Below are 12,625 nucleotides of genomic sequence, written 5' to 3'. Positions count from 1 at the left end.
GAAGCATGGCATTGACTTGATAAGTGAGTAAAAGACGAACACCCTTGTTTTCACCATAAACAATCAACATGATTAAAGACAAACATTGATACTACTACTAACTATTACTACTGTTACTACTGTTACTACTACAACTGCTACCACTACTGTTGCTACTACTACTACTGCTACTACTGTTGCTACTACTACTACTACTGTTACTACTACTGTTACTACTACTACTACTGTTACTACTACTACTGTTGCTACTACTACTGCTGCTACTACTACTACTGCTGCTGCTACTTCTGTTGCTACTACTGCTACTACTACTACTACTGTTACTACTACTACTAGTGTTGCTACTACTACTGTTACTACTACTACTGCTGCTGCTACTACTACTGCTACTTCTGTTGCTACTACTACTACTACTGTTACTACTACTACTACTGTCACTACTACTACTACTGTTACTACTACTACTGCTGCTACTACTGCTACTTCTGTTGCTACTACTACTACTGTTACTACTACTACTACTACTGTTACTACTACTACTAGTGTTGCTACTACTACTGTTACTACTACTACTGTTACTACTACTACTGCTGCTGCTACTACTACTTCTGTTGCTACTACTACTACTACTGTTACTACTACTACTAGTGTTGCTACTACTACTGTTACTACTACTACTACTGTTACTAGTATTCCTTCTACTACTGTTGCTACAACTCCTACTGATGCTACTACTACTGTTACCGCTGCGACTACAACTGCTGCTACTGTTACTACTACAGTTACTACTACAACTGTTACTACTGCTACTGTTACTACTACTACTGCTGCTGCTACTACCGTTTCTACTACTACTGCTGCTACCATTTCTACTACTGCTACTACTACTGCTGCTACTACTGCTACTGTTACTACTACTACTGCTGCTGCTGCTACTACTGCTGCTACTACTACTACTGCTGCTACTACTGCTGCTACTACTACTACCGCTGCTACTGCTACTACTACTAATGTTACTACTACTGCTACTACCACTGCTACTCCTACTCCTACTACTGCTGCTACGACAACTGCTACCACTACTACCACTGCTACTACTACTACCATGACTACTACTGTTCCTACTACTACGATTACTGGTGTTGCTACTACTACTACTGTTGCTACCACTACTACTGTTGCTACTACTACTACTACTGTTGCTACCACTACTACTGTTGCTACTACTACTACTGTTGCTACTACTACTACTGTTACTACTACTGTTGCTGCTGCTACTACTGCTGCTACTACTACTACTACTACTGCTACTACTGCTGCTACTACAACTACCGCTGCTACTGCTACTACTACTAATGTTACTACTACTGCTACTACCACTGCTACTCCTACTACTGCTGCTACGACAACTGCTACCACTACTACCACTGCTACTACTACTACTACTACCATGACTACTACTGTTCCTACTACTACGATTACTGGTGTTGCTACTACTACTACTGTTACTGTTACTACTACTACTGTTGCTACCACGACTACTGTTGCTACTACTACTACAACTGTTACTACTACTGTTACCGCTGCTACTACAACTGCTGCTACTGTTACTACTACAGTTACTACTACAACTGTTACTACTACTACTGCTACTACCGTTTCTACTACTACTGCTGCTACCATTTCTACTACTGCTACTACTACTGCTGCTACTGCTGCTACTGTTACTACTGCTACTACTGCTACTACCGCTGCTACTGCTACTACTACTAATGTTACTACTACTGCTACTGTTACTACCACCGCTACTCCTACTCCTACTACTGCTGCTACGACAACTGCTACCACTACTACCACTGCTACTACTACTACTACTACTACTACTACTGCCATGACTACTACTGTTCCTACTACTACGATTACTGGTGTTGCTACTACTACTGTTGCTACTACTACTACTGTTGCTACTACTACTACTGTTGCTACTACTACTACTGTTGCTACTACTACTACTGTTGCTACTACTACTACTGTTGCTACTACTACTGTTGCTACTACTACAACTGTTGCTACTACTGTTACCGCTGCTACTACAACTGCTGCTACTGTTACTACTACAGTTACTACTACAGCTGTTACTACTACTACAAATGTTACTACTACTACTGCTAGATCTACTACTGCTACTACTGGTGCTGCTACAACTAATTCTACTGTTACTACTGCTGCTCCTACAACTAATTCTACTACTACTACTACTGTTGCTACTACTCTTGCTACTACTACTGTTACTAATACTACTGCTACTACAACTCTTACTACTACTACTACTACTGTTACTACTACTACTACTACTGTTGCTACTACTACTACTGTTGCTACTACTACTACTGTTGCTACTACTACTACTGTTGCTACGACTACTACTGTTGCTACGACTACTACTGTTGCTACGACTACTACTACTACTGTTGCTACTACTACTGTTGCTACGACTACTACTGTTACTACTACTACTACGACTACTGTTGCTACGACTACTGTTGCTACTACTGTTACTACTACTACTACTACTGTTACTACTACTACTACTGTTACTACTACTACTACTACTACTGTTACTACTACTACTACTGTTACTACTACTACTGTTACCGCTGCTATTACAACTGCTGCTACTGTTACTACAACTGTTACTACTACTACTGTTACTACTACTACTACTACTGTTTCTACTACTGTTACTACTACAGTTACTACTACAGCTGTTACTTCTAATGTTACTACTACTACTGCTACTGATGCTGGATCTACTACTACTACAACTACTGTTACTACTACTACTACTACTACTGTTACTACTACTACTACTACTACTGTTACTACTACTACTACTACTCCTACTATTCCACCTTCACCATGGGCTCCACTACTACAACATGTCTCTCACCGTCGACCTGGTGTGGTTTGAGCTTAGTGACCAGATTGCGGTGAACCTGCACCATGGGCTCCTTGGTCTCCTCGTCTTCATCCAGCACCAGCTTGGTTGTGATTGGACAAGCCACAGCGGACGCCTCCTCCACCACGAGTACCTGGTCGGGAGGGACATGTAGAGTCTAGTCTAAAAGCATTACAGTCTGCACATACAAATACATACATTTATTCTGCTGGTTGGGACAGGTTATGTTCCTAGGAGTATAGGGCCCCTGGGAGACTGTTCTGCTGGTTGGGACAGGTTATGTTCCTAGGAGTTTAGGGCAGCTGATCTTCTAGTCCACAAGCATTCAAACCTTAATACTAAGGAAATGCTAAGCGACTTCCACTCTATTCAAAGAGCCCATTCAGTACATGTATGTGATCACCGTGGAAACATGGCATAGCTGGTACCATGCTCTTATCTGAACCACAATGGACCACACATCCATCTGGCTCCTTAGCGAACCATCGGGCAGAAGGAGTAGTTGACTTATTGATAGACTATCTTCATTTCCATCCCATTAGCAGATGCCATGACAACAGCGGACACACAGTTGACTTTTACCTCCCTGAGTTTCTCCCTGAGCTGTTCCCTCTCAGCGATGCGTCTCCTCCTCTCCTCCTCCTCCTTCAGGGCATCCCTCGTTTCCGTCCTCAGCTTGTCATCCTTGAGGATTTTTCTGATCTTCTTCCTCTGTCCTTTAGGAGTGTCTCCATCCTCCTTCCCCGAGCCGTCCTCTCCTGACCCACTCTGGAGGAGAGAATGAGGGTTAACCTCTCAACTTCAACCCCCAGGGGTCAACTGACCAATCCAATCACACATTGTGACCTATGATGTGGTAACAATCAAACATCGACAAATCAATGAATTCCAGACCAAATTCACAAATATAGAATTGTTTAGGAGTAAGGAGAAAATCCTCTCCTTCCCTATACCTTGTCGTCGGATGAAGAATCCACTAGGCTACCCTGCCACCCTGCCACTCTAACCACTAGGCTACCCTGCCACTCTAACCACTAGGCTACCCTGCCACTCTAACCACTAGGCTACCCTGCCACTCTAACCACTAGGCTACCCTGCCTCCCCTCCACTCTAACCACTAGGCTACCCTGCCACTCTAACCACTAGGCTACCCTGCCTCCCCTCCACTCTAACCACTAGGCTACCCTGCCGCCCCTTCACTCTAACCACTAGGCTACCCTGCCGCCCCTCCACTCTAACCACTAGGCTACCCTGCCGCCCCTCCACTCTAACCACTAGGCTACCCTGCCGCCCCTCCACTCTAACCACTAGGCTACCCTGCCGCCCCTCCACTCTAACCACTAGGCTACCCTGCCGCCCCTCCACTCTAACCACTAGGCTACCCTGCCACCCCTCCACTCTAACCACTAGGCTACCCTGCCGCCCCTCCACTCTAACCACTAGGCCAACCTGCCACCCCTCCACTCTAACCACTAGGCTACCCTGCCTCCCCTCCACTCTAACCACTAGGCTACCCTGCCTCCTTATACCTTGTCGTCGGATGAAGAATCCTGGGCCTTGATGCGGCGCCGTTTCTTCTTCTGGGCGTAGCTCCTCTCCTCCTTCTTCTTCTTCTTCTTATTCTTGGAGGAACGCGTGGTCCTCTTTTGGCTACTGCCTTCCTTCTCAGACTCCGACTCCTCCTCTGACGACGATTCCTTCTCACTGATCTCCTCACTAACTCCTGACTCACTGCTGCTAGCTGACTCCTTAAAGTCTGAGTCTGCTGAGTCATCACTACCCACTGGAGAGGTGGAGGGAGGAAGAGGGGAGGAGACAGGGAGAGGGGAGAAGGAGAAAGAAAGATAGGAGAGGGAGGAAGATAGAGAGAAAGGCGGGAGGTAGAGTTGATTGAAAACAGTTTGCAGAGTAGGACTTCTATTCTGTTCCATAGGTGTTAATATACAGGCCTAGACAGACCAGACCAGCTAGAGACCAGGCCAGCCAGCCAGGCAGCCAGCCAGCCAGCCTTCGTACCTTTCCGTCTGGTCCTCTTGGTCTCCTTCTTCTTCCCCTTGCTGGCTGGTTTCTCCTTCTCCTCTCCCGACTCCACTTCGTACAGCGTCAGTTTGTGGCGGAGCAGCCGGTGGCGACGCCCCACACTCGTCATCACGTCCACATCAGAGCCAGAGCCCCCTTCATCATCATCATCATCGTCGTCTGTTGAGGGGAACAAGCAGTTATTTCCACATCTAGTGGTGGAAAGAGGCACTGCAGAATCACTGTATCAACGAGTATGAAATGAAAAAGTGAATGTAGCTCACCCTCCTCCTGCTCCTCTCCTCTCTTCCCCTTCTTCTGTTCCTTCTCTTCTCCGTCCTCGTCAGAGCTCTCCTCTGCTCCTGAAGAGTAGTTAGCCTTGATCTGGGCCAGCAGCATCTTCTTGGCAATTCTATTGAGGAAGACATTTAAATCAATGTTATTTGTCACATGCTCTGAATACAACAGGTGTAGTAGACCTTACAGTGAAATGCTGAATACAACAGGTGTAGTAGACCTTACAGTGAAATGCTGAATACAACAGGTGTAGTAGACCTGAGTGAAATGCTGAATACAACAGGTGTAGTAGACCTTACAGTGAAATGCTGAATACAACAGGTGTAGTAGACCTTATAGTGAAATGCTGAATACAACAGGTGTAGTAGACCTTACAGTGAAATGCTGAATACAACATGTGTAGTAGACCTTACAGTGAAATGCTGAATACAACAGGTGTAGTAGACCTCACAGTGAAATGCTGAATACAACAGGTGTAGTAGACCTTACAGTGAAATGCTGAATACAACAGGTGTAGTAGACCTTACAGTGAAATGCTGAATACAACATGTGTAGTAGACCTTACAGTGAAATGCTGAATACAACAGGTGTAGTAGAAACAGTGAAATGCTGAATACAACAGGTGTAGTAGACTACAGTGAAATGCTGAATCCAACAGGTGTAGTAGACCTCACAGTGAAATGCTGAATACAACAGGTGTAGTAGACCTTACAGTGAAATGCTGAATACAACATGTGTAGTAGACCTTACAGTGAAATGCTGAATACAACAGGTGTAGTAGACCTCACAGTGAAATGCTGAATACAACAGGTGTAGTAGACCTTACAGTGAAATGCTGAATACAACAGGTGTAGTAGACCTTACAGTGAAATGCTGAATACAACAGGTGTAGTAGACCTTACAGTGAAATGCTGAATACAACAGGTGTAGTAGACCTTATAGTGAAATGCTGAATACAACAGGTGTAGTAGACCTTATAGTGAAATGCTGAATACAACAGGTGTAGTAGACCTTACAGTGAAATGCTGAATACAACAGGTGTAGTAGACCTTAGTGAAATGCTTACTTACAAGCCCTTAACAAACAATGCAATTCAAGAAATAGAGAAATAGAGTTAAGATATTTACTAAAAAAAACAATTCTAACAAGGCTGTATACAGGGGGTGCCGGTACCAAGTCAATATGCAGGGTGCAGGTTAGTTGATGTAATTTGTACCAGAAGGTAGGGGTAAAGTGTTTATGCATAGATAATAAACAGTGTGTAGCAGCAGTGTAAATACAGCCTTTCAAAGCACTTCATGGCTACTGACGTAGGTGCTACAGGGCGGTAGTCATTTAGGCAGGTTACTTTCGCTTTCTTGGGCACAGGGACTATGGTGGTCTGCTTGAAACATGTTGGTATTACAGACTTGGTCAGGGAAAAGTTGAATATGTTAAGACACTTGCCAGTTGGTCAAGGCCCCGCAGCCTTGTGAATGTTGACCCATTTAAAGGCCTTGCTCAAATCGGCTACGGAGAGCGTGATCACAGTCGTCCGGAACCACTGGTGCTCTCATGCATGCTTCAGTGTTGCTTGCCTCGAAGAGAGCATAAAATGCATCAAGCCCGTCTGGTAGGCTCGTGTCACTGGGCAGATCGCGGCTGGGTTCCCCACTGTAGTTGTAAATTGTTTGCAAGCCCTGCAACATCCGACGAGTATCAGAGCCCTGCAACATCCGACGAGTATCAGAGCCCTGCAACATCCGACGAGTATCAGAGCCCTGCAACATCCCACTGTAGTATCAGAGCCCTGCAACATCCGACGAGTATCAATCTTAGTCCTGTATTGATGCTTTACGTGTTTGATGGTTTCTGAGGGATTTCATATAGGCGTCCTTGAAAGCGGCAGCTCTAGCAGCTCAGTCGGATGATGCCTTAACATTCATGAAATTACTAGCCTTTAACATTCATGAAATTACAAGTGTCATACATCAGAAAAAAGCTTAACTTCTTGTTAATCGAGCCACAGTGTCAGATTTAAAGAAGGCTTTACTGTGATAGCACACCATGTGATTATCTGAGGACAGCGCCCTGCACACAAAGCATTTAAAAATATTTTTCAACCAGGCAGATGCGCCTCGAAAGCTATTAGCTATTCTGTCCTGCCGATGCACGGAAAACCCAGCCAACTGTATATTATCCATCTCGCCGTTGAGCCACGACTCTGTGAAACATAAGATATTACAGTTTTGAATGTCCTGTTGGTAGGATAGTCTTGAACGGAGCTCATCCAGTTTATTCTCCAGTGATTACACGTTGGCCAATAGGAAGGATGGTAGAGGCCACTCGCAGACGAATTCTCACAAGGCACCCAGATCTTCACCCCTGTACCTCCATCTTTTCTTAACACGAGGTACGAGGATTTGGACCCGTTCTCGGAGAAGCAGTATATCCTTTGCGTCGGACTCATTAAAAAGTCTTTGTCCAGTCGAGGAATGTAATCGCTGTTCTGATATCCAGAAGCTCATTTCGATCATAAGAGAAATAAGTTACAATTTGAAAAAACACAACTGGTTAGGAGCCCGTAAAACAGCAGTCATCCCGTAAGTAAGTAAAGGATATATGAAAAAGGATTGAAGGATGTTCGTCAGCTGGTTGAGAAGCATGCAGTTCAGGACATATTTGGTTTGTATTGAATGAAAATACTTTTTAATACCTGTTCTCTGGATCATCATCATCGTCCTCCTCATCGCCAATTTGAGAAGCGTCATGGTTACCTTCATCTCCTTCAGACACACAGAGAAGGGTCAGGGGTTAGAGACCGTGTTTTCCCATAAGAGACGGACATCAGTTAATCAGCTACATTTTCCACTTCAGATAAACTAGGATACTTTTCATTTAAAAGTCTTAGTTTGCCAGTCTGTCGGACCGTCTCCTGCTATATAGAATAATATGCATCTGCTAGCCATCTATTGATAGGATAGTCCTGTCCGTCACAAAGTTAGAGATGACACGTCCCGCCCACGGTAACACGTCCCGCCCCCCCGGTAACACGTCCCGCCCCCAGGTACAATTTCTGCACACTGTGGTTGCAGTTTAATTTCCTTACAGAGCATGCTGGTGAATTAGAATGTAACGTAAATGGTCATGATGAGTGAAAAATCCACCTGGCCTAATTGTTTTCTGGCACAGCCTCTAACTAGCCTCGCCGCCAAACAGCCTCGCCGCTAAACAGCCTCTCGCTAGGCTCGCCGCTAAACAGCCTCTAACTAGGCTCGCCGCTAAACAGCCTCGCCGCTAAACAGCCTCTCGCTTGGCTCGCCGCACAAGAGCATCTCGCTAGATTCACCATAAACAGCCTCTCGCTAGATTCACCATAAACAGCCTCTCACTAGATTCACCATAAACAGCCTCTCACTAGATTCACCATAAACAGCCTCTCACTAGATTCACCATAAACAGCCTCTCACTAGATTAACCATAAACAGCCTCTCACTAGATTCACCATAAACAGCCTCTCACTAGATTCACCATAAACAGCCTCTCACTAGATTCACCATAAACAGCCTCTCGCCAGGCTCGCCGCTAAACAGCCTCTCACTAGATTCGCCATTGAATTTGAGGCCAACACCACCCAAACATTTTAATGGATCAGGTTTTTCCCAGATATCAAAGCGGTCTCCTGATGAGGTTCATTGATGTGGACTTAAAACATCCAATTTGTTGTTTTTCTATTTTTAAAAGCGTGATTTCGATATATAAAATACAGAAACCTGGAAAAACTAAGAGAAAAATGGAATTTGGAAAATAAAATGGAATCAGACAAAATAAAAAACACATTTTACATGGTCCTAACTGTCATTACTAATGATCATTTCACATTAATTAGGATATGTCAAATCAGAATGATAACACTGAAAATGATGTAACCTTGTAATTTGTTCAATGAAACCTTAATTGTTTTAATTTTTATGATGTGGGCGACTTAATTCATTTCTAATTTAATACATTGTTCTTTAAACTAACATTATTGAGCTAATTCATATCTTGCAGAAAAACTTTAAAGACACTTAAACTCAAAAGACAGGTTTAATTGAGTCTCATTTAGAAAATAATCCTGATCATATAGGCCCAGATCATATTAAAAACAACTAACAATAAACTGAATTCATTTAAATTAGTCTTTCTTTACCAGAGCTCTCTATCTCTGTTCCTGGAGAGCTACAGGCCTGTAGGTTTTCACTCAAACCCTAATCTAGCGCAACTGACTAATAATGAACGGGTTGATAAACTGAATCCTGTTAGGTTACAAATGAGGTTCGAGTTACAACCTACAGGAGGGTATCTCTCCAGGAATCAAGGTTGGAGAGCCCTGTTCTGCACAAAACCACAACTAATGTTTCCAATCTGGGAGGTAAACTCGATAAGGTCTAAAATAATTTCACTGTCTATTTCGGGTGTCATCTTAAGAAATAAACTCTTTGACCAAAAAATGTCAAACCCCGGGGGTCAAGCCTCACACCCCGGGGGTCAAGCCTCACACCCCGGGGGTCAAGCCTCACACCCCGGGGGCGCCTGGCTGGCTACTCTATGTACTTGTGGAAAACACTGCAGAGGTCAGGTGTTAAATCAGTGGAGTTTAGGTCGAGGTGTATTGACAACACAGTGTACCGTCTCTGCCTTGTAGAAACAGAGAGCTCAATATACCGCTTTCAGAAACAACAGCTCTACTCACCTGAGGACTGGTGGAAGGTTCCCCTCCCTGCTACCACCGTCTCCTCCACGATGGGTTTAATCTTCTGCTGGTCTCCACTCTCCTCTCCAGACCCTCCTCCCTCCTCCTCCTCCTCCTCGTCATCAGACGATGAATCTTGCTGCTTGGCTCCTCTACTTCTGGCTTTGCGTTTCAGTTCGTACGACCGCCTCCGATCTCCGCCCTTGTTCTCCTTCTCCTCTCTTTCCTTCTTCACACGGCTGCTCCTCCGTTTCCCCGTCGCCAGTTTGCTAAGTCCCTTCATCTCCAGGTCCGAGTCGGAGGAGCCGTCCGAGCCCTTCTTCTTGGATGTCTTTTTGGCAGAAGCTGAGGACTTCTTTTTCTTCTTCTTCTTCGCGTCTTCGTCTGAGTCGGACTCTGAGTTGTCTGAATCGTCGGCTTTCAGTTTGCGTTTGGCCGCCAGCTTCTTGTCAGTCTTCACCTTGTCATTCTCCTCCTCCTCTCCATCTTTCTTGCTGAGTTTGAACAGGCACCTTTTGAAGCTCCTGTTGCCCTGGTTACCATCGGCGTCCTGCTGCGCATCCTCGTCCGAGCTGTGTTCTGCCGCTGCAGTCTGGAGCAGGATGTCCAGAACCTCGTCAGAGTCCACTTCTTGTTTAGAAGGATCAGCGGTCACCTTGGATGAGGCATTGCTCTGCTGCTCCTGCTCCTCCTCCTCCTCCTCCTCCTCACGTTCCTTCTCCGAGCTGCCTTTGGTTCTACTCTTCAGCCTGCTGGGACTCTTGCCCTCTGAGTCACTGTTCTCCGGAGAGGATTCGGCCATCTTGTTCTTCCCGTCCGGTGACTTCCTGAGGGGTGTAGTCTTTGTGCGGCTGGAGCGGCGGCTGTCCTCCTCAGAGCCCCCACCTTCCTCCACCTCCTCCTTACTCCTCTCCTTCCTTCCATCCTTACTCCTCTCCTTCTCCTTCCCTCCATCCTTACTCCTCTCCTTCCCTCCATCCTTACCCTTCCCTCCATCCTTACCCTTCTCCTTCCCTCCATCCTTACCCTTCTCTCCATCCTTACCCTTCCCTCCATCCTTACGCCTCTGCTTCCCTCCATCCTTACTCATCTCCTTCCCTCCATCCTTACTCATCTCCTTCCCTCCATCCTTACTCATCTCCTTCCCTCCATCCTTACTCCTCTCCTTCTCTCCATCCTTACTCCTCTCCTTCCCCTTCCCTCCATCCTTACTCCTCTCCTTCCCTCCATCCTTACTCCTCTCCTTCCCTCCATCCTTACTCCTCTCCTTCCCTCCATCCTTACTCCTCTCCTTCTCCTTCCCTCCATCCTTACTCCTCTCCTTCTCCTTCCCTCCATCCTTGCTCATAGACCTGGAGGTGCGTGTGGTAACCACTGGAACGGGCGTCAGCTTCACGATCAGGTTCTTCACCTTGGGCATGGCCTTCTCCTTATGGGTTTCAAGTGACTTCCTGTTTGAGCCGGCGGCGGGGCTCTCGGATTGGCTAGCAGCAGTGCTTTCCATGGCGTTGTTGCCGGGCGTTAACCCTGTGGAGTCCGCCAGACTCTCTACCATTTGGAAGAGCTCGTCAGGGACGGCCGGCCCGACGGACACAATGTCTTTATCCCGGTCACCCTCCTCCTTCTCTTCTTCTTCTTCTTCTTCTTCATCCTCCTCCTCCTCCTCCTCCTCCTCCTCCACTGCTGTCTGGTCTTTGGCCTGGCTGTCTGTCTCTGTGTCCGAGTGGTCCTGAGGCGCGGGGGCGGGGCTCCCCTCCATCTCTGCGTCCTCTGACAAGCCCCCATCCTCCTCTAGCTCCTCCCCATCCTCAGTGTCGGCCATTTTATCCTCTTCTGCCTCCTGTCCATCAACCATGTTGTCAATCTGATCGTGGCCATCATGGCCGTCGGTGTTGGAAACAGCATCCCCGTTCTGCATCCCCTGGTCCTGGGAAGTGAACTGTGACTCCAAGTCCTCCTCTAGGGCAGCATGGGCCTTCTTCAGATCAGCCAGAACAGACCTAGAGAGAGAGAGAGATAGATGGATGAATGGATAGATTAGGCAAAAGAACAGAATTGGGTTGCCTCACTTACTTTGTAGCAGTCATAATATTAACATGTGTTAGGATACCTGAAGGCCTTGAGGTGTCTGGTCCCGCTGCCACCTCCTCCTACTCCCTGCTCCTCCTCAGCCTGCTGGATGAAATGGATGAAGGTGTTGTTGAGCCCTGTGGTCGTCTCAATCAGCTTCTTGGTCCTCTTCACCAGCTCCTTGGGGACCTTCAGGGTCTTATAGGAGAAGGTGAGGGTCCCTGACCCGTCTGAATGCTCCTTACCATTCACCACAGCTTTACCATGGTGGTGGTGACCTTTACCCTTTCTGTGCCCTTTCACCTCCTTCCTCTCTTTCTTGTGTCCCGTGCGCCAGAAGCTCTCCAGCTTGGTCAAGATGTTGGAGCAGTTGGAGGCGATGTCTGAGAGAGGCTGAGGGCTGCAGATATAGCAGGACCATTTACTGTCCTCGTCGGTGATCATGGACAGCTCCTTGCGCCCCAGGTTACGCAGGATGCACTTCTTACAGAAGGCGTTGTGGCAGTAGTCACAGCAGATCAGGTTGCCACCTTCAGCACACCACCTTGGGGCGTAGTTAAGATAGC

General features: G+C 46.4%; 1 protein-coding gene across 1 annotated transcript in view; it reads right to left on the bottom strand.

Annotated features, from left to right (window-relative positions):
• The window catches only part of LOC112223949 (transcriptional regulator ATRX-like), a gene marked incomplete at its 3' end in the record, with an annotated part of 88,851 nt that overhangs the window by 61,914 nt on the left and 14,312 nt on the right, over positions 1-12,625 (bottom strand). The window contains 11 exon segments of the mRNA XM_042326174.1: positions 2,951-3,092; positions 3,542-3,727; positions 4,489-4,742; positions 4,976-5,158; positions 5,263-5,390; positions 7,971-8,040; positions 9,990-10,467; positions 10,549-10,674; positions 10,789-10,937; positions 11,352-11,989; positions 12,100-12,603. Coding sequence (XP_042182108.1) covers positions 2,951-3,092; positions 3,542-3,727; positions 4,489-4,742; positions 4,976-5,158; positions 5,263-5,390; positions 7,971-8,040; positions 9,990-10,467; positions 10,549-10,674; positions 10,789-10,937; positions 11,352-11,989; positions 12,100-12,603 — 2,858 coding nt within the window.

Source organism: Oncorhynchus tshawytscha, linkage group LG08 (genome assembly GCF_018296145.1).
Source record: "Oncorhynchus tshawytscha isolate Ot180627B linkage group LG08, Otsh_v2.0, whole genome shotgun sequence".
NCBI classification, from domain to species: domain Eukaryota; kingdom Metazoa; phylum Chordata; class Actinopteri; order Salmoniformes; family Salmonidae; genus Oncorhynchus; species Oncorhynchus tshawytscha.
Note: the sequence above shows the minus strand (reverse complement) of the source record. Positions and strands in the feature narration are given on the sequence as shown.